Raw genomic sequence first — 21,661 nt, forward strand, 5'->3', positions numbered from 1 at the left:
TGAAAACTAGTCATTCTGTGGGCTAATTATCCATTTGTCCTTCGTTTGTCATCCCAACATTGACATCACTTGCTGGCTCCAAGTTATATTTGCGTCCATGTTGGTAACTTCTGGTAAGCGTGTCAATGGAAACTCCCCCTGCCAGTTATCTCTGGACACGCTGTAAAATGTACCGTTCTCCTAGCAGCAGGATATTATGATGTCAGGATGATCACATATTTTTTTGTCTAAATTAAGAGTACCCCTGTAAAGACATGCTAAACTTTGGGATTATCGATATTTGTTGCACTCTAGTGCAGTGAAACCGTTTTTCACAGCATGCAACAACCTCTGAAAAAATAAAACGATAATTTGACATTTTTTTTTTTATATTGTATTATTGATACTAGCATTTATTTTGAAAGATTAAACTGGTAAATTGAAAGCTATTGTGTAGGCTATAATTAAAACCAGTTGACCTGACAGCCAGCCTTTTTGCACTGTTTCCCTCTATGGCTTTCGTCATCAATTTACAGTGCCTTGCGAAAGTATTCGGCCCCCTTGAACTTTGCGACCTTTTGCCACATTTCAGGCTTCAAACATAAAGATATAAAACTGTATTTTTTTGTGAAGAATCAACAACAAGTGGGACACAATCATGAAGTGGAACGACATTTATTGGATATTTCAAACTTTTTTAACAAATCAAAAACTGAAAAATTGGACGTGCAAAATTATTCAGCCCCCTTAAGTTAATACTTTGTAGCGCCACCTTTTGCAGCGATTACAGCTGTAAGTCGCTTGGGGTATGTCTCTATCAGTTTTGCGCATCGAGAGACTGACATTTTTTCCCATTCCTCCTTGCAAAACAGCTCGAGCTCAGTGAGGTTGGATGGAGAGCATTTGTGAACAGCAGTTTTCAGTTCTTTCCACAGATTCTCGATTGGATTCAGGTCTGGACTTTGACTTGGCCATTCTAACACCTGGATATGTTTATTTTTGAACCATTCCATTGTAGATTTTGCTTTATGTTTTGGATCATTGTCTTGTTGGAAGACAAATCTCCGTCCCAGTCTCAGGTCTTTTGCAGACTCCACCAGGTTTTCTTCCAGAATGGTCCTGTATCTGTCTCCATCCATCTTCCCATCAATTTTAACCATCTTCGCTGTCCCTGCTGAAGAAAAGCAGGCCCAAACCATGATGCTGCCACCACCATGTTTGACAGTGGGGATGGTGTGGTCAGGGTGATGAGCTGTGTTGCTTTTACACCAAACATAACGTTTTGCATTGTTGCCAAAAAGTTAAATTTTGGTTTCATCTGACCAGAGCACCTTCTTCCACATGTTTGGTGTGTCTCCCAGGTGGCTTGTGGCAAACTTTAAACAACACTTTTTATGGATATCTTTAAGAAATGGCTTCCTTCTTGCCACTCTTCCATAAAGGCCAGATTTGTGCAATATACAACTGATTGTTGTCCTATGGACAGAGTTTCCCACCTCAGCTGTAGATCTCTGCAGTTCATCCAGAGTGATCATGGGCCTCTTGGCTGCATCTCTGATCAGTCTTCTCCTTGTATGAGCTGAAATTTTAGAGGGACGGCCAGGTCTTGGTAGATTTGCAGTGGTCTGATACTCCTTCCATTTCAATATTATCGCTTGCACAGTGCTCCTTGGGATGTTTAAAGCTTGGGAAATCTTTTTGTATCCAAATCCGGCTTTAAACTTCTTCACAACAGTATCTCGGACCTGCCTGGTGTGTTCCTTGTTCTTCATGATGCTCTGCGCTTTTAACTGACCTCTGAGACTATGACAGTGCAAGTGCATTTATACGGAGACTTGATTACACACAGGTGGATTGTATTTATCATCATTAGTCATTTAGGTCAACATTGGATCATTCAGAGATCCTCACTGAACTTCTGGAGAGAGTTTGCTGCACTGAAAGTAAAGGGGCTGAATAATTTTGCACGCCCAATTTTTCAGTTTTTGATTTGTTAAAAAAGTTTGAAATATCCAGTTTTATATCTTTATGTTTGAAGCCTGAAATGTGGCAAAAGGTCGCAAAGTTCAAGGGGGCCGAATACTTTCGCAAGGCAAGAGTGCAACATTTTATTCAGTGTTGTAGAGTCCACTCTCGGGACCACATGTTGAGTGTCTAGGTATTGCTCTGTAGCACCCAATGCAATATACTGGGTTAGTAGAGACCCTATTGAGAGACCCTATAGAGACCCCACCTCACTTTAGCTGAGAAAGGTTGACCAGTTCTCTCTACAAGCCAATATGTATCCCGTCTATTACAGTGTGTTGCATTTGGAGCCATGGAGGGAACGGAGTGAAAAGTCAACAACAGGCCGATATTTTCCACCCCACTTTAGATTGGTAGAAACGTTATATATACTACCCAATATTCTCAACATACCAGTGACAACATTGTATTTTTCGTTATTGGTATAATTATTATTTTTTGAAAGCATATTTTTTAGTTTATTAAAATGCAATATCTTTTGAATGTAATGTTTTGAAAAGCAAGCTTTTATTTAGAAGGTTTCCTCATTACCATACCAACGTGACGTTATCGTTTGTGCTGGTGGTAGAATAATAGTCGCTGTAGGCCTATTCAACTACTGCTATCCAAGAAAGGGCGGTGGCAACCTAACGGACAAAACAAGCGTCACCAACGTCGCATTGGCACATTAATAACGGTAAGGTGCTATATTTTATGCTATTTCTTTTAGAAAATGTGTAGTTTTAAAATACAATGAAATAGGGAACGTTTGGCTTTCGAATTGTGCTTGTCTGATTTGATAGAAGGTAGCAGGTGCCGACGTTTCCGAAATAGATGACCGGACTTTTTATAGCCTTTATAGCCTATTAAGGGGAGAAAACACTGACGTTTTAAATATTCTACGCAATGATAAAACTCGGCACTGCGCTGAATTTTGGGGTGAGCTTTAACACGTTCCTTTGCAGAGAAAAACATCAGCAAATTGTTGGGCGCACGCGCCTTACATAAATGTAGCCAAACAACGTCGTAAACTCCGTTATGTGTAGAATCTGTGGATCGCATACACAAATGCTATGTAAAGATTAGAATAATGTGTGTAGTACGCTAGTATAGGTTATGTGACCAGGTGGCGTGACTGTCACATTGTAGCGCCATTTTGAAACGATTCAAGCGATTCGTGCCTTCAGAAAGTACTCATACTCTTTGACTTTTGCTGTTACAGCCTGCATTCAAAATGGACTAAATTTTCTTTTTTCTCACCCATCTACACACAATATACCACAATGACAAAGTGAAAACGTATTTTTAGAAATGGCTGTAAATTTATTGAAAATTAAATACAGAAAATCTTATTTGCATAAGTATTCTCACCCTTTTGCTATGACACTCCAAATTTAGTTCAGTTGCATCCAATTTTCTTTGATCATCCTTGATGTCACTACAATTGGATTAGAATCCACCTGTGGCCAATTCAATTGTTTGGACAGGATTTAGAAAGAAACACACCTGTCTATATCGGGTCCCAAAGTTAACAGTGCATGTCATAGCAGAAACAAGATATAATTGTGATGAGGCATATTTTTCCAAATGTTGTTACGTTACAGCCCTATTCTAAAATATATAAAATTGTCCCCCCCCCCCCCCCATCAATCTACGCACGATATCCTTAATGACAAAGCAAAAACAAAAACTTTTTTTTCAAATGTATCAACAAAAAAAAGAAAGTATTCAGACGCTTTACTCAGTACTTTGTTGAAGCACCTTTGACAGCGATTACAGCCTCAAGTCTTCTTGGGCATGACGCTACAAGCTTGGCACACCTATATTTGGGGAGTTTCTCCCATTCTTCTCTGCAGATCCTCTTAAACTCTGTCAGGTTGGATGGGGAGTGTCGCTGAACAGCTATTTTCAGGTCTCTCCAGAGATGTTTGATCGGGTTCAAGTCTGGGCTCTGGCTGGGCCACTCAAGGACATTCAGAGACTTGTCCCGAAGCCACTTCTGCGTTGTCTTGGCTATATGTGTAACAATTCTCGTCCTCCTCTTCTGATGAAGAAGGATTTGAGGACCAATGCGCAGCGTGATACGTGTTCATTATATTTATTTATAACTCAGAAACGAAATAATAAAACAACAAAGATAAAGAAATTAAACCGAAACAGTCCTGTACGGTGCATACATAAAACACAGAACAGAAAAGAATCACCCACGAAACACAATAGAAAACAGGCTACCTAAATATGGTTCTCAATCAGGGACAACGATTGAGAGCTGCCTCTGATTGAGAACCATACCAGGTAAAACACAGAAATAGCAAATCATTGAAAAACTAACATAGACAACCCACCCAACTCACGCCCTGACCATACTAAAACAAAGACATAATAAAAGAACTAAGGTCAGAATGTGACAATATGCTTAGGGTCATTCTCCTGTTGGAAGGTGAACCTTCGCCCCAGTCTGAGGTCCTGAGCACTCTGGAGCAGGTTTTCATCAAGCATCTCTCTGTACTTTGCTCTGTTCATCTTTCCCTTGATCCTGACTCATCTCACAGGCCCTGTCGCTGAAAAACAACTCCACAGCATGATGCTGCCACCCCCATGCTTCACCGTAGGGATGGTGCCAGGTTTCATCCAGACGTGACGCTTGGGATTCAGGCCAAAGAGTTCAATCTTGGTTTCATCAGACCAGATAATCTTGTTTCTCGTTATAAGGATGTAACAAAATGTGGAAAAAGTCAAGGGGTCTGAATACTTTCCGAATGCACTGTATATCTGGGGAAGGGTATAAAAACATTTCTAGAGTGTTGAACGTTTCAAAAAGCACAGTGGTCTCCATTGGGCATGAATATGGAACTACCCAGACTGCCTAGAGCAGGGGTGTCAAAGTCAAATGGACGGAGGGCCAAATAAAAAATTTAGCTACAAGCCGAGGGCCGGACTGTTCGAATGTTCATTGAAAATTTTTTAAATGACGCATATAGTCTAGTGAACCTAATTGAACCTACTGAAAACCTAACAAATATATTCCAATATGATCAGATAAATAAAGCAATATTTTCTTATGGCTCTGTCAGTAATCTTTAATTTTCAACAGACACAAAAGACAAATTTCCTTTATATAAAAATCCCCATAACATGAACATTAAATGAAAGAAACCGGTATTCAAGGCACCATCAGTAGCCTATATTTTCTATTTTAGCAAAAGTGGGCTAAATTTACTTCAAAGAAAAAAACAATAATAGCAATTTTCTATCATCCACTCAACTGAAATATTTTTAAAATATAATTGGATTGAAATACAATAAAATAAAGTGCAAAAATCTATTAATCAAAAACAACACTTTGTTTAAGGAGAAGTAACATGCAGTGAAAACAAATATTAAACTTTAACTTTTAAACTTGAACTGAGTAAAAACTCTAAATATGTGATTGCACAGTAATGTTCACTTGTTTGAGGTTGAGGGTGATACTTGGTGGTGTCCCATCTTTTCCACAAGTTCATCAATGTTCGGGGTAAGGCTCTGAGCTGAGGAAATCCTCAGAATTGAGTGGAGGTGTTCAGCAGTAAGTCGACTTCTGTGTGATGTTTTGTTCAGGTTCATCAAAGAAAAAAGTTGTTCACACAGGTATGTGCTGCCAAACATAGACAACGTTTGAGCAGCCTGGATGCGCAGCTGGGGCATTGTGTCGGGGAGGAAACGGGCGAACTCCGCAGCACCCACTGCCGCATATTTTGCCCTCAGTGCATCATTGCATTGGAGGTCAATCAACTCCATTTGGAGGTTCAGATGACTCGTAATGTCACACAGAAAAGCCATTTCACACAGAAACATTTCGTCTCGGAGTTGTGTTGTGTCTTTCCCTTTGCTGTCCAAGAACAGACAAATCTCCTCACGAAGCTCGAAACATCTTTGAAGCACCTTTCCCTGGCTTAGCCATCGCACCTCTGTGTGATAAGGCAAATCACCATGCTCCGTTTCTAACTCCGTCAGAAATGCCTTGAACTGGCGGTGATTCAAACCTTTGGCTCTGATAAAGTTAACTGTGCGCGTGATGATGCTCATTACATGCTCCATTTTCAAGGCTTTACCGCACAACGCTTCCTGGTGTATGATACAATGATAAGCTGTCAGCTCACCTGTCGCGTTTTCCTCTTGCATCTTTTCCCGTATCTTCGCCACCAGTCCGCTCCTGTGTCCACACATCGCAGGTGCTCCGTCGGTTGTCAAACCCACGAGTTTTTCCCAAGGCAGCTCCATCTCATTTACACATCTTGACACCTCTTCATACAAATCATGCCCCGTAGTTGTGCCATGCATAGGACGTAAAGCCAAAAACTCCTCTGTCACGCTTAGGCTGGAGTCCACTCCGCGGATGAAAATTGACAACTGGGCAATGTCAGAAATGTCGGTGCTCTCATCCACAGCCAAGGAATATGCAATGAAATCTTTTCCCTTTTTCACAAGCTGCTCTTTTAGATTGATGGACAACTGGTCTACTCTCTCGGCAATGGTGTTTCTGCTCAGACTCACATTTAAAAAGAGTTGCCTTTTTTCTGGGCAAACTTCGTCACAAACTTTAATCATGCAGTTTTTGATGAAATCCCCCTCCGTAAATGGCCGGGCTGATTTAGCGATCTCTTCTGCCAAAATAAAACTGGCCTTGACAGCAGCCTGGCCTTGTGATTTGGCTTTTTTGAACAGAGCCTGTCGAGATTTGAGGCCTCGTTTTAATTCCTCTGCCTTTTGTAGCCTTTGTTCCATGTCCATATTCTTGTTTTTGTCCGCGTGTTTCGTTTCATAATGTCGTCTCAGATTATACTCTTTCAGTACCGCCACACTTTCTCCACACAGAAGACACACAGGTTTTCCAGCTACCTCCGTGAACATATACTCCGACTCCCACCTTGTTTGAAACCCCCGGTTCTCAGTGTCCACCTTCCGTTTTGCCATTTTTGATGGGTATCTGAAAGTTAATTTTACTGTGATGCTGACGACTGCTGTGCCAATAAATATTGAAATGAAGCAGCCTACTGCTCGGTGCGTCACCGTTGCATTGTGGGAAATGTAGTATTGGTGCGTGTAAAAGATCTGCGGGCTGCCGGCTTGCTGCGGTCTGCGGGCCGGTTCTAATAATAAATCAAGATCATCCCAGGGGCCGTAAAAAACCTTCTCGCGGGCCGGATGTGGCCCGCGGGCCTTGACTCTGACATATGTGGCCTAGAGCCATTGGTGACCCGTCATTGAGACCCACCTGTTTGCATGTTATTTTGGCATTAATTTGTGTCACATATCAGTTTGCAAACAATAAAAAAACAAAAAACAATACTTGAGTTAATAAAGCTGCATACAGACATGGTCTTTTTCTTGAGTAAGGCAGCTCCAAAATGCAGGTGTTTCAGCTTTGCTCAGTGCTTTCTGTGGTGTCAGGGCAGCCAGCAAAGGCTCAAGGTCATTGGCCACAGATAAAAGGACGTCAAATCACATCTACCATAGCTTTGATTGGATTGATCATGTCAACATCATACTTTCACAATCTTAGCTAGCAAGCTAGACAAATAGTCTGAATCACGTTGACACTCTACTGGCAAATCCTTTTCAATCCTTGTGATATAAAGATACATTATAGATAAAATGTATTGTAGCTCATCCGCCATTGGACATAAACATCACATAACAAGTCGGTAATTGAGAATTCAACCATGGGTGGTTTGGAAGGAATCAATGGCTAACTGCAATCTTCACAAAGCATTCACTATTTTGCTTCCCCTGCCTGCTATTCGGTGGAGAGGGTGTGTGGTCCAAGTCTGGGTTTAAGGATTTAAAACATCTTTCTGAAAGGGTCACTTTTCCAAGCTTAAAAGGATAAGCATTCACACTCAACACCATGTGGCAGACAAGATTGAATACATTGGCCATGCTGTCAATCCAGCATGACTTCTGCCACGTTCAAAACAACTTGAAACTTGGAACTGGGAAATATCAGATTTCAGTGCGTTCAAGACAACTGAGATCTCAATACGTTTTGAACGGTCTTCCAACTCGGATTTCCAAGTTGCGAACTCGGGCCTCTTTCTAAAAGTTAGTGACGTCATGATTAGACCTTGTTTTTTCCCAAGTTCTCAGTTGTCTTGAAAGAAACATAAATCCAGAGAATGCCAGACTTTGATGACAAAGTTATCACAGTCTACTGTCCCCACATGCTTCAAGATGTCCACCATTGTTCCTGTACCCAAGAAAGCAAAGGTAACTGAACTAAATAACTATCGCCTTGTAGCACTCACTTCTGTCATCATGAAGTGCTTTGAGAGACTAGTCAAGGATCATATCACCTCCACCTTACCGGCCACCCTAGACCCACTTCAATTTGCTTGCCACCCCAATAGATCCACCGACGCTGCAATCGCCATCGCACTGCACACTGCCCTATCCTATCTGGACAAGAGAATGCTATGTAAGAATGCAGTCCATTGACTATAGCTCAGCATTCAACACCATAGTACCCTGCAAGCTCATCATTAAGCTCGGTGCCATGGGTCTGAACCCCGCCCTGTGCAACTGGGTCCTGGAGTTCCTGACGGCCCACCCCCAGGTGGTGAAGGTAGGAAACACCTCCATTTTGCTGATCCTCAGCACAGGGGCCCCACAAGCGTGCATGCTCAGCCCCCTCCTGTACTCCCTGTTCACCCATGACTGCGTGGCCACGCACACCTCCAACTCAATCATCAAGTTTGCAGACGACACAACAGTAGTAGGCCTGATCACCAACAATGATGAGACAGCCTACAGGGAGGAGGCGAGGGCCCTGGGAGTGTGCTGCCAACCTCTCACTCAACATCAACAAAACAAAGGAGCTGATCGTGGACTTCAGGAAACAGCAGAGGGAGCACCCCACTATCCACATCGATGGGACCGCAGTGGAGAAGGTAGAAAGCTTCAAGTTCCTCAGCGTACACATCACTGACAAACGGAAATGATTCACCCACACAGACTGTGTGGCGAAGAAGGCTCAACAGCACCTCTTCAACCTCAGGAGGCTGAAGAAAGCCACGACCTGTTCACCCTGCTATCATCCAGAAGGCGAGGTCTGTACAGATGCATCAAAGCTGGGACAGAGAGACTGAAAAACAGCTTTTATCTCAAGGTCATCAGACTGTTAAATAGCCATCATTGGCACCTTAGAGGCTGCTGCCCTATATACATAGCCATGAAATCACTGGACACTTTAATAATGGAACAGTAGTCACTTTAATAATGTTTACATAATTTGCATTACTCATCTCGTGTATATACTGTTTTCTATTCTACTGTATTTTAGTCTATGCCGGTCCGACATTGCTCATCCAAATATTTATGTGTTCTTAATTCCATTCCTTTACTTTAGATTTGTGTGTATTGTTGTGAAATTGTTAGATATTTCTTGTTAGATATTGCTGCACTGTTGGAGCTAGTAACACAAGCATTTCGCTACACCCTAAATAACATCTGCTAAACATGTGTATTTGACCAATAGCATTTGATTTTGATTTGCTATTATAATCTGGTTACCAATGAAATTAGAGCAGTAAAAATAAATGTTTTGTCATTATCGTGGTATACAACACGGCTGTCAGCCAATCAGCATTCAGGTCTCGAACCACCTAGTTTATAATGCTGAATAAATTATGTAATATGCCAGGGATATATGTATACTGGAGCTAAGAAAGTAATACTAAGAGTATGTTGTGTAATAAGCTGTTAGCAGCCTATGTGTCACCTGTTTTAGGGAAATGTCATCATTGAATATTGTAAAAGCTTTCATTGTGTGTTTATTTGCCCCCATTATTTATGCTACGGTTCTGATTTGGTGTACAAGGAGAATACTGTAAGAACGGCCAATGTTCTGATTTCTGTCGCTGTACATTTCAAGAGTGCTGAACAAATAGTTGCTTCGACTACTCTCTCTAAGACGTTCATCGAAATTACGATTGGCCTCTTATCCGCTCATCTTTCCCTTATGCCATAGTTTGCACATATCAATTGTTATATTGCACATGACAGTGCAGCCTTTAGTTTGCAAAAAGGCACGTGAAAGACTGAGAACATAAGGCAAAAAATGATGTAGTCTGCTAAGACAAAAATGTAACTATTTGGCTTAAATGCAAAGTTCTATGTCTGGAGAAACCCAGACACAGTTCATCACCCGTCTCCTAACATTCCTACCGTGAAGCATGGTGGTGGCAGAATCATGCTATGAGGATGCTTTTCATCATCAAGGACTGGGAGAGTAGTAAGTATAGAGGGAACAATGAATGGAGCCAACTACAGGCAAATCCTTGAGAACCTGCTTCAGAGTACAAAAGATTTACATTTCAACAGGACAATGACCCCAAGCATACAGCCAAAGCATCGCTGGAATGGCTTCAGAACAAGAATGTGGAAGTCCTTGATTGGCCCAGCCGATGCCCAGACTTGAATCCCATTGAAGATCAGTGGAACGACACAAAGATTTCTGTTTACCTACGCTCCCCATGAAACATAGCTTGAGAAAATATATTTCTGTATTTTATTTTCAATACATTTTACAAAGCTGTCTAAAAGCATGTTTTTACTTTGTCAATTTGGGGTATTGTGTGTAGATGGGTGACAATCTATTTATTCAATTTTCAGGCTGTAACACAACAAAATGTGCAATATGTCAAGGGTAATGAATGCTTTTTGAAAGCACTGTATGTTATTTTTGTTCTCGGTTAGACAGCCAACATTGGCTATCGGGCACTCTGGGTTACTTATGATGAATGCTCAAAAGAATTTCCCAAGACATTACTATTTACGCTACTTTGTCAATTATAGCATACACACCGAAGTGGGCAAATTAAGGCCGTATGCGGCAGCCCGTCTAGATCAGTTTCATAACATCCACATTGATGTGCGCACATGGTACAGAATGAATAGAGAAATAATTCCCTATATTGACCACTGGCTTAAGACTGTATTTTGGGCAAGGCTCCCGTTTTCTGTTTTCATGCAGTAGGCCTACACAGAACCATATATTTAAATATATACTGTATATGGTTCTCGGTCTACATGATTATTATGTAATGTAGACGAATCTGAATATTGAGATACAGGCCTAACCCAAGTTTGGCAATGTGTGGGGCAGCACAGAGGGGCTTTGGCTTCTATAGCATTTTTGGTTCTATAACATTTTGGATGGAAATGGAATTAACTAACGAGTCTTGTGACACAGGCCCCCACCATTCTTCGGTCAGCGCTACTCTTATCATCAACCAAGTAGCTATAGTGACTCATTTTAAATTATTTACACCCAGAGGATACACTGGGCACTCTGGGGATTTTCCACCCTGTTGGCTTGGTGTTTACTGTATCTGGTAGTTCGGTTAATCAGCTCAGAGACCGAATGAGGGAACACATTCTCAAACTCTCTAGCTTACTTTTTAAAATTATTTTCCAGTTGTACGTACAGTCTTATTGTCCATGTAGGTTTATGATTTGTCTTTTAACATTTTGAGTTGGGCCAGTTCCTCTAACTACTAATCATCACAGATGGAACTGGTGGGACTTGGACTGGTGGAATAAACAGACTCTTATTTTTTATTCTCTAAATTACAGTTGTGTAGAGTCTACAGTATTGACCTATATGGTTATCTGAAAAATGTTATACTGTAAGAATTTCTTTTAAAAAGGAACCGGTGAGTGTTATCCACAGAAATTAGATAATGGAAATTCTAACTTTCTTCTTCTCCCCCTTATTGCTCTCTCTCTCTCTCCTTTTCTCTGTCTCTGCAGTGCAGTAATGATGAAGCTCAGCTCTCCTCTGGCCGTGCTGTGCCTTTCTCTCCTGCTGCTCAATGCCCACCTCTCCCTGGCCAAGAGAGGGGGAGGAGGCTTTGGTGGTAAATCCAGCATAGGCTTTGGGAAGAAACCTTCCTCCACCTCCAACCGTGGAGGCACCAACACCCAACGCAGACCCAACCAAGGGACCAATAACCAGCCAGGGAACTACCCTCGCCAGCCCCAGAGCCCACAGAACCCCCAAGCAGGGTACCCGCAGCAACCAGGAGGTTATCCACAGCAACCAGGGGGGTACCCTCAACAGCCAGGCAGGGCAGGATACCCTAACCAAGGTGGCTACCCTAACCAAGGTGGCTACCCTAACCAAGGTGGCTACCCTAACCAAGGTGGCTACCCTGCTGGAGGATATCCAGCTGGAGGCTACCCAGGGGGCTACCCGGCAGGAGGCTATCCAAACAGATACCCAGCTGGTGGAGGCTATGGTGGAGGCTATGGTGGAGGCTATGGTGGCGGTTATGGAGGGGGCTACATGAACCAAAACCCCAACAACCGGATCCTTAGCCCTGGCTACGGGGGCAGTTACGGCTATGGGGGGTATGGTGGTGCCGGTGGCTCCCCGTTCTCCCGCTCCGTGCAGGGGATGGGGATGGGACCCTCGCAGCAGTCCAGGGGGTTTGGGCGTAATGCAGCGATGGCGGCCGGGGCTGGGGTTGTGGCTGGGATGGCTCTGGGTTATGGACTGGGCCGGTTTCCCCGGCCTCACTTTGGCTTTCACAACCCCCAGGAGGAGTACTACTATAACCACTACATGTACAGGAGGTACGGCACCAAATCCACTGATGACAATGACTACAGCAGGGACTACCACTTCAGCCCGCCTCCACAGTCCTATGATAACTACATGAAGAACTGTATGAAGAGGACTGACCTGCTGAGAGGTGGGGAGAAGGGTGGATCGGAAACAGGAGCCAGGGAGAACTCACCACCACAGGGAGCTGCAGACAGCCCCAGCACTCAGGTAGTCGTACCCAGTGGAGGAGGCACTGCAGTCGGGGAGAAGAGTGAAGAGCCAGCCCCTGTTCCTGGAGGTTCCACCAATACTACCGACCCCGGTTCCACCCAAGCACCAGGCAGTGGCCCCAGTAACAGCTCTGCCACAGAGGGCAGTTCCAGTGAGAGTAATGTCACAGCTGAGAGTAACGGTACAGCAGCGACTGAGAAGCCTGTGACCTCGGAACCCTTGAACCCAAACCCTCAAACCCCCCCTCCTGCAGCCAAGCCCCTCCCTCCAGCCATAGCTGAGGATGATGATGAGGAAAATATAGTGAGCATCTCTGAGATTGGCTACCCAGCGCTGATAGAGCAGATGAAGGCTCGGAGGTGTGTGGAGCTTTACATGGTGTACGCCGAACACTACCTGGAGAAAAAGAAGGAGGACAAGAAGAACATGCCCCGGGAAAGACCCAGAGGAGGAGTGGAGAGACTGGGAGGAGGAGGATACCAGGGACTGCTAGCTGTTCTCACCTCTACTGCACTACTGCTGCTGAACAGCAACATGCTACTACTGCACTGAGGCAGAGAGAGAGCAAGAAACAGAGAGAGAGGGAAATATAGGGAAGAAGGAGAAAGGACACAATGTTTGCTGCCACGCTATGTGAGTCGGAGTCAAGAATGGGGCTGATGGAGGGATGCTGGGACAGTCTGTCTTCTTCTCTCATCCTCCTTTGATCGACGCCTCAGGACTCTCCATAATAAGTGGACTTTTTTGATTGATCAATTATATGGATTTTTGTTCTGTTTTTGTATTGTTGTTTCTCATGCACTGTTACTTGCATTATATGAATCTGTAATCATGCGCCCGTGTGTTACTAAAATGCTGGCACTTTTTAAAATCCAACCCTGCTGTCCCCAAAGCATTGAGTTTGCTCCTGCTGTAGCCAAGTACTACAGCCTCATGCATGCAGCATGACTATTATATACAGCATATTTCATAAATAAGATAAATATTGATTAAGGTTAAGCAGGGACTAGCTGCATCACGCCCAGTTCCCAGCACCAACAGGGATTCCAGGATAATTTAGATGCTGTATTATATGGCAGACAGACTGAAGGGAAATGGCAATTTACACCATTACATCACATGAACTGGAAATACTAGGGGTGTGTGTGTGTGTGTGTGTGTGTGTGTGTGTGTGTGTGTGTGTGTGTGTGTGTGTGTGTGTGTGTGTGTGTGTGTGTGTGTGTGTGTGTGTGTGTGTGTGTGTGTGTGTGTGTGTGTGTGTGTGTGTGTGTGTGTGTGTGCGTGCACGCACGCACGCACGTAAGTAGATAGGACTGTCGTGTAAATATTGATTGAGATAAGATGACATCCATATTAACATCAGCTGGGGAAGGGGAATTGTTGAATATGGCAGTCAAGTATGCATGACAATGAATGTGAGCTTTATATTATTGACTATGGCTTGTATTTATTTTAGCTTAATACAATACACACACCTGTACATTTTGAACTGGCTTTTGCTTGTAAGACTACTAATTACACCATTCTAACGTAACCTCTTTCGTACATGGGGGCTGTGATTTTGCATAAGCATGTATACATTTTACTACGGTGGCAAAAGAGAATCCATTTGGCAAACATTGTTAGCTTGACTTCACCTTTTTTATGGAAGGGCTAACAGGGGAGGGGGGAGGGTAGTACGTAAGCAGTGGGAGCTGCTTCTTTAGAATCTAGAATTTAGATTCTTTAGAAACTAAAGAGACTCTTGTTAGATGTGTGCTTGGATCCCTTTTCTTCACCCAGCTGATATCCTATGTAATGGATGGCTGTCAGGTTATCTGAATCATTCATCCTGTATCGGGGCTTGATGTCATCTTTATATGTTATGTCTCTTTAACGTTTGATGTTTGATACTATTCCGTGGATTGATTTAGTTTGCTTTGTATTGTTATTATATGTCAAGTAAGCTGCATGTGCTCAAAGACACTGATTTCTTTCTTTTGCTCCGACTCCAAGGCCCTTCTCTTTTGTACATTCCCTTCTTCTCTCCTTCCCCTTTCTGGTGTCTTGCTTTCCTTTCTGGGGTGGTGAAGTGACTAGATTGTACTGTATGGGCTCTTGTTGTCTAGGCCCAACCAGGCTTTGAACCAGGCCACTGTAGCGGCAGCCCGACAAGTCAAGGAATACAGATTCAGACAAACACTGTCCACTTTAAAGTAATGGTCTTAGTCAACTTGGTACCTGGTAATATTAAGGTAAATGATAAGCATATGACAATGATATAAGTTGAACTATAATGTTAGATGTGGGTTCTAGAGAGAAGTAGCTAGATTGAAGTCTAAATTATTATACTGTATGCGTTGGGATGTAAACAGATTGTTTTTTAATGGAGTTTTTGACTACTTTTGGAATATATTGGATAGACGATGGGGAGGGGGGGGACGACACCTTGTTTACCATCATGTCATAAACAATTTCTACATTGTCTTGGGCCTTGAATGTATGGGTGTGCATACTCTGTTAATGCAAATACTTCCTATGTGATAAAATATAAATGTGTTTGTGTCCATTCATCTTCTATAATCTGTCAGTTTTCATTCTGGCCTCCACTCTATTTAAGGCTCGACAGGACAGCCCTAATTCAAGGCTTTCTTCAGCACTCATGTGTTAGTTCTTTTTTTTTTTTTTTTTTTTTTTTTTTTGTCCCCTACCGCTCTGTGCTCAGGGGCGTGTTCAGCGGGATACAATGTTTTTGTAATGTTCAAAAAGTAATATGTAATGTAGAACAAACATGCCTCTGTCATGTAGACCAAGGAATCATTTTGGCTCTATTCATGGAATTTCTATCTGCAACATTCAACAATGTTTGGCTACTGAATGTGGCCCTGGTTTATGTTTCAGTGAGGTTTGGCTTAAGTATCATGTTGTGACTGTTCTGTGGACACAACATTGTTGTGCATCAGAGTGCTGGCATACAGTACCAGTCAAACGTTTGGACACACCTACTCATTCCAGGGCTGTTCTTTATTATTACTATTTTCTACATTGTAGACTAATAGTGAAGACATCAACACTATGAAATAACACATATGGAATCATATAGTAACCAAAAAAGTGTTAAACAAATCCAAATATATTTGAAATTGTTCAAAGTAGCTACCCTTTGCATTGATGACAGCATTGCACACTCTTGGCATTCTCTCAATCAGCTTCATGAGGTAGTCACCTGGAATGCATTTCAATGAACCGGTGTGCCTTGTTAAAAGTTATTTTTTGGAATTTCTTTCCTTCTTAAAAAGCAAATTTCAATCAAATTTATTTATAAAGCCCTTCTTACATCGGCTGATGTGACAAAGTGCTGTACAGAAACCCAGCCTAAAACCCCAAACAGCAAGCAATGCAGGTGTAGAAGCACGGTGACTAGGAAAAGCTCCCTCAAAAGACCAGAACCTAGGAAGAAACCTAGAGAGAAACCAGGCTATGGGGGGTGGCCAGTCCTCTTCTGGCTGTGCCTGGTGGAGATTATAACAACACAGCCAAGATGTTAAAATGTTCATAGATGACCAGCAGGGTCAAATAATAATAATCACGGTGGTTGTCGAGGGTGCAACAGGTCAGCACCTCATTCATAGCCGACCATTCAGAGTATCTCTACCGCTCCTGCTGTCTCTAGAGAGTTGAAAACAGCAGGTCTGGGACAGGTAGCACGTTCGGTGAACAGGTCAGGGCTGCAGGCAGAACAGTTGAAACTGGAGCAGCAGCATGACCAGGTGGACTGGATACAGCAAGGAGTCATCAGGCCAGGTAGTTCTGAGGCATGGTCCTATGGCTCAGGTCCTCCGAGAGAGAGAAAGAAAGAGAGAGCATACTTCAATTTACACAGGACAAGACAGGAGAAATACTCCAGATGTAACAGACTAACCCTAGCCCCCGACACAAACTACTGCAGCATAAATACTGGAGGCTGAGACGGGAGGGGTCGGGAGACATTGTGGCCCTGTCCGACGATACCCCCGGACAGGGCCAAACAGGCAGGATATAACCCCACCCACTTTGCCAAAGCACAGTCCCCACACCACTAGAGGGATATCTTCAACCACCAATTTACCATCTGGAGACAAGGCCGAGTATAGCCACGGAGATCTCCCCCACGGCACAACCCAAGGTGGGGCGCCAACCCGGACAGGAAGATCACGTCAGTGACTCAACTCACTCAAGTGACGCACCCCTCCTCGGGACAGCATGGAAGAGCACCAGGTAGCCAGTGACTCAACCCCTGTAATAGGGTTAGAGGCAGAGAATCCGAGGGGAACCGACCAGGCAGAGACAGCAAGGGCGGTTCGTTGCTCCAGTGCCAGGATGACCCAGAGTTACCTCTGCTGCAGAGGATAAGTTTGTTAGAGTTACCAGGCTCAGAAATTGCAGCCCAAATAAATGCATCACAGAGTTCAAGTAACAAGCACATCTCAACATCAACTGTGCAGAGGAGACTGCATGAATCAGGCCTTCATGGTCGATTTGCTGCAAAGAAACCACTACAAAAGGACACCAATAACAAGAGACTTGCTTGGGCCAAGATACAGTGCCTTGCGAAAGTATTCGGCCCCCTTGAACTTTGCGACCTTTTGCCACATTTCAGGCTTCAAACATAAAGATATAAAACTGTATTTTTTTGTGAAGAATCAACAACAAGTGGGACACAATCATGAAGTGGAACGACATTTATTGGATATTTCAAAAAATTTTAACAAATCAAAAACTGAAAAATTGGGTGTGCAAAATTATTCAGCCCCTTTACTTTCAGTGCAGCAAACTCTCTCCAGAAGTTCAGTGAGGATCTCTGAATGATCCAATGTTGACCTAAATGACTAATGATGATAAATACAATCCACCTGTGTGTAATCAAGTCTCCGTATAAATGCACCTGCACTGTGATAGTCTCAGAGGTCCGTTAAAAGCGCAGAGAGCATCATGAAGAACAAGGAACACACCAGGCAGGTCCGAGATACTGTTGTGAAGAAGTTCAGCTCATACAAGGAGAAGACTGATCAGAGATGCAGCCAAGAGGCCCATGATCACTCTGGATGAACTGCAGAGATCTACAGCTAAGGTGGGAGACTCTGTCCATAGGACAACAATCAGTCGTTTTTCTTAAAGATATCCATAAAAAGTGTTGTTTACAAAGAGGTGCTCTGGTCAAAAAACAATGCAAAACATGTTTGGCGTAAAGATATCCATAAACCATCCCCACTGTCAAACATGGTGGTGGCAAAAAGCCTGGGAAAATTGATGGGAAGATGGATGGAGCCAAATACAGGACCATTCTGGAAACATGGGTCTACAATGGAATGGTTCAAAAATAAACATATACAGGTGTTAGAATGGCCTAGTCAAAGTCCAGACCTGAATTCAATTGGGAATCTGTGGAAAGAACTGAAAACTGCTGTTCACAAAATGCTCTCCACCTGATAGAGACATACCCCAGTTCACAAAATGAAGGGGGCTGAATAATTTTGCACAACACAATGCAAACGTTATGTTTGGCGTAAAAGCAACACAGCTCATCACCCTGACCACACCATCCCCACTGTCAAACATTATGGTTTGGGCCTGCTTTTCTTCAGCAGGCACTGGTTAAAATTGATGGGAAGATGGATGGAGCATGAAGCAATGGCCATTAGACAGATCCAAAACATAAAGTCTACAATGGAATGGTTCAAAAATAAACTGTCCTTTGGTCTGAATCTGTGGAAAGAACTCTGCAAATGCTCTCCATCCAACCTCACTGATTTGTTTTGGTTCCAACCACCGTTGTGAATCGCAGCAAAAGGTGGCGCTAGTAGTAACTTAAGTTAATTTTGAAATTTTTCAGGATTTGAAAAAAGTCTCCACTTCATGTGTGTTCCACAAAAAATACCTTTATGTTTGAAGCATGGAAAAGTTCGAGCAGGTGTGATGGCAATGGCCATTAGACAGGTGAAAATCTGTCCTTTGGTCTGATGAATCCAAATGAGATTTTGGTTCCAACCACCGTTGTGAGACGTAGAGTAGTTGAACGGATGATCTCCACATGTGGTTCCCACCGTGAAGCATGGAGGAGCAGGTGTGATGGTAAGGAAGTGCTTTGCTGGTGACACTCAGTGATTTATTTATAATTCAATCCACACTTAAGCATCATGGCTACCACAACATTCTGCAGCGGTAGAACATCCCATCTGGTTTGCGCTTAGTTGGACAATCATTTGTTTTTCAACAGGACAATGACCCAACACACCTCCAGGATTTGTAAGGGCTATTTGACCAAGAAGGGGAGTGATGGAGTGCTGCACAAGATGACCTGGCCTTCACAAACACCCGACCTCAACCCACTTAAGGTGGTTTGGGATGAGTTGGACAGGAGAATGAAGGAAAAGCAGCCAACAAGTGCTCAGCATACGTGGGAACTCCTTCAAGACTGTTGGAAAAGCATTCCAGGTGAAGCTGGTTTAGAGAATGCCAAGAGTGTGCAAAGCTGTAATCAAGGCAAAGGGTGGCTACTTTGAAGAATCTAAAATATGTTGACTTTTTCAACGCTTTTTTGGTTACCACATGATTCCATATGTGTTATTTCATAGTTTTGATGTCTTTACTATTATTCTACAATGTAGAAAATTGTAAAAAATAAAGAAATACCCTTGAATGAGTAGGTGTGTCCAAACTTTTGACTGGTACTGTATATGTGAGAACATTATGATCAATGCTCACCTGCACTTTACCAATGTCCCTCCTTGTCTTCATTAAATCATTGTGTATCTACCCTCAGATATTGTGTTTTCATATTCTCTGAATGTAATATTTAACCCATATATTCCATTTGATGTTGGTCTGATAGCAGAAAACCATTCAGATACCATGGCTGTTCTCTTCATTCCTACAGCAATGAGAAACTAACTTAAAGGCAGTGGTGTAAAGTATTTAAGTTGTACTTTAAAATAGTTTTGCGTAAGTAGTTTTTTGGGGGATTCTGTACTTTACTTTACTATTTGTATTTTACTTCACTACATTCCTAAAGAAAAGTATATACATTTTTTCTCCATACATTTTCCCCTGACACCCAAAAGTCCAATTCACACACTTATCAAGAGAACATCCCTGGTCATCACTACTGCTTCTGATCTGAATGACTCACTAAACACAACTTTGTTTGTAAATTATGTCTGAGTGATGGAGTGTGCCCCTGGCTATCCGTTAATAAAAATAAAAAATACAATTGTGCCGTCTGGTTTGCTTAATATAAGAATTTGAAATGGTTTATATTTTTTTAACTTTTGATACGTAAGTACATTTTAGCAATTCCATTTACTTTTGATACTTAAGTATATTTAAAACCAAATACTTTTAGGTTTTTACTCAAGTAGTATTTTACTGGCTGACTCACCTTTACTTGTCATTTTCTATTAAGGTATCTTTACTTTTGCTCAAGTATGGCAATTGAGTACTTTTTCCACCACCACTTAAAGGTTAATTGGATTCTATTAATAAACTCTGGGTTAGAACTATTAATGTTCAGAAATGTAACACTTTCTTGCACAGCCTCATTCCAAACCAAAGAGTCCTTCACATGTGGTTTAAAAGATGGTGAAAGCACACTTGGGTTTTACTTTACAAAAGTAATCTTTGGGATTTGTTTCTTTTAAGCCGTCTTTTATAACGTATTTTATGCTGTGTGAAGGCGGCTATATTTGGACAAATCTAACATAGTTTCCAACGATAAACATATCTATTTCTGTATTAAAAGTCTGACCTCAGAGAATCAGAAATGTTATTAGTTTTATCTGTAGGATACGTTGTCAAATCATTTTCTCTTTTTGTTTGATCAATCAGTAGCCTTGGACATAATACAGAAACAGAATGACTATTGTTGCTAGGCCTTCATCTCTTGTAATGGACCATGGGAATATATCCATAACAACCACAGCCTGCACAGTGCATGGTGTTGCTAGGTAGCCTAGAACTTGGTCCTGAAATGAAGCGTGACTATTAAATGTGAAAGGTAGAGAAAGAAGGAGAGGGGGAGTAAAGGGAAAACTAGAAAAGAAGGGAGAGGAAACAGCGAATGCCCTTATCTGCATAGATTAGGAAGCCTGAACATTCTGGCTACAAGTCAAGCAGAAGCTATTTATCTTGCTCTCTTGTTCTGAGAAAATACATTTGAGAAAAGTTCTCTCTATATTTATTTTATATGATCATGATCAACATTATTAATAAGTCAATAAATATCAAGATACTGCTCCTCCAGTTAGCTCATTTAGGGCAGTAGGAAGTCGCAACTTGTAGGTCTACCATACATAATTGCACGAGTAAGACAGACTTGTTAGGAGGATAATTTCCATAATGGAACAGACATTTGGAGTTAACTTCACGGGTAACCAGTATTCTTCCAGTTCTCTCATGTCTCCACCTACTGACGAAGTGACTGTATTACAGCCTGACAGCCAGGAGACCCACAGTAATATAATTGATCTCACAGTGAGGGTGTTTACTCATAGGACATCATTTATTATTGACCGCTGACCAACATACCAGGCGCACGTCAACATGTGTGTCACAACAATAGCATTACAGCCTAATGATCTGGGCTAAGACGGAAACCACTTACCATAGCTATGAATAACTCCACTGTGTGAGTCAGGTTCCTAATCTTAAATTTGAAGATCCACTTCAATGAATGGCCTATATACAGCTATTCACAAATTCCCAAAACAGATTTCACATTCTAGAATCCAAAATGTCTACTAGAACTATGCTCGATTGACTGGTGATTGTTGCACAGGTACTGAAGTGACTGCATGTTTTGTCTGGCCTCAACAGCCTAATTTAAATAGGACTACTATCTGAACCATT

General features: G+C 42.3%; 1 protein-coding gene across 1 annotated transcript; it reads left to right on the forward strand.

Moving 5' to 3' along the window:
• Positions 1-2,576: 2,576 nt before the first annotated feature.
• On the forward strand, positions 2,577-15,349 carry LOC135543104 (prisilkin-39-like). The gene is made up of 2 exons (XM_064970183.1): positions 2,577-2,680; positions 11,773-15,349. The coding sequence occupies exon 2, from the start codon at positions 11,780-11,782 to the stop codon at positions 13,349-13,351; it is 1,572 nt and encodes a 523-aa protein (XP_064826255.1). The 5' UTR covers positions 2,577-2,680; positions 11,773-11,779; the 3' UTR covers positions 13,352-15,349.
• Positions 15,350-21,661: the final 6,312 nt, after the last annotated feature.

This window comes from Oncorhynchus masou, chromosome 1 (assembly GCF_036934945.1).
Source record: "Oncorhynchus masou masou isolate Uvic2021 chromosome 1, UVic_Omas_1.1, whole genome shotgun sequence".
In the NCBI taxonomy this organism is placed as follows: domain Eukaryota; kingdom Metazoa; phylum Chordata; class Actinopteri; order Salmoniformes; family Salmonidae; genus Oncorhynchus; species Oncorhynchus masou.

Coding starts and splice junctions, on each gene's coding strand:
- LOC135543104 (XM_064970183.1), top strand. CDS start 11,780: ATGATGAAGCTCAGCTCTCCTCTGGCCGTGCTGTGCCTTTCTCTCCTG.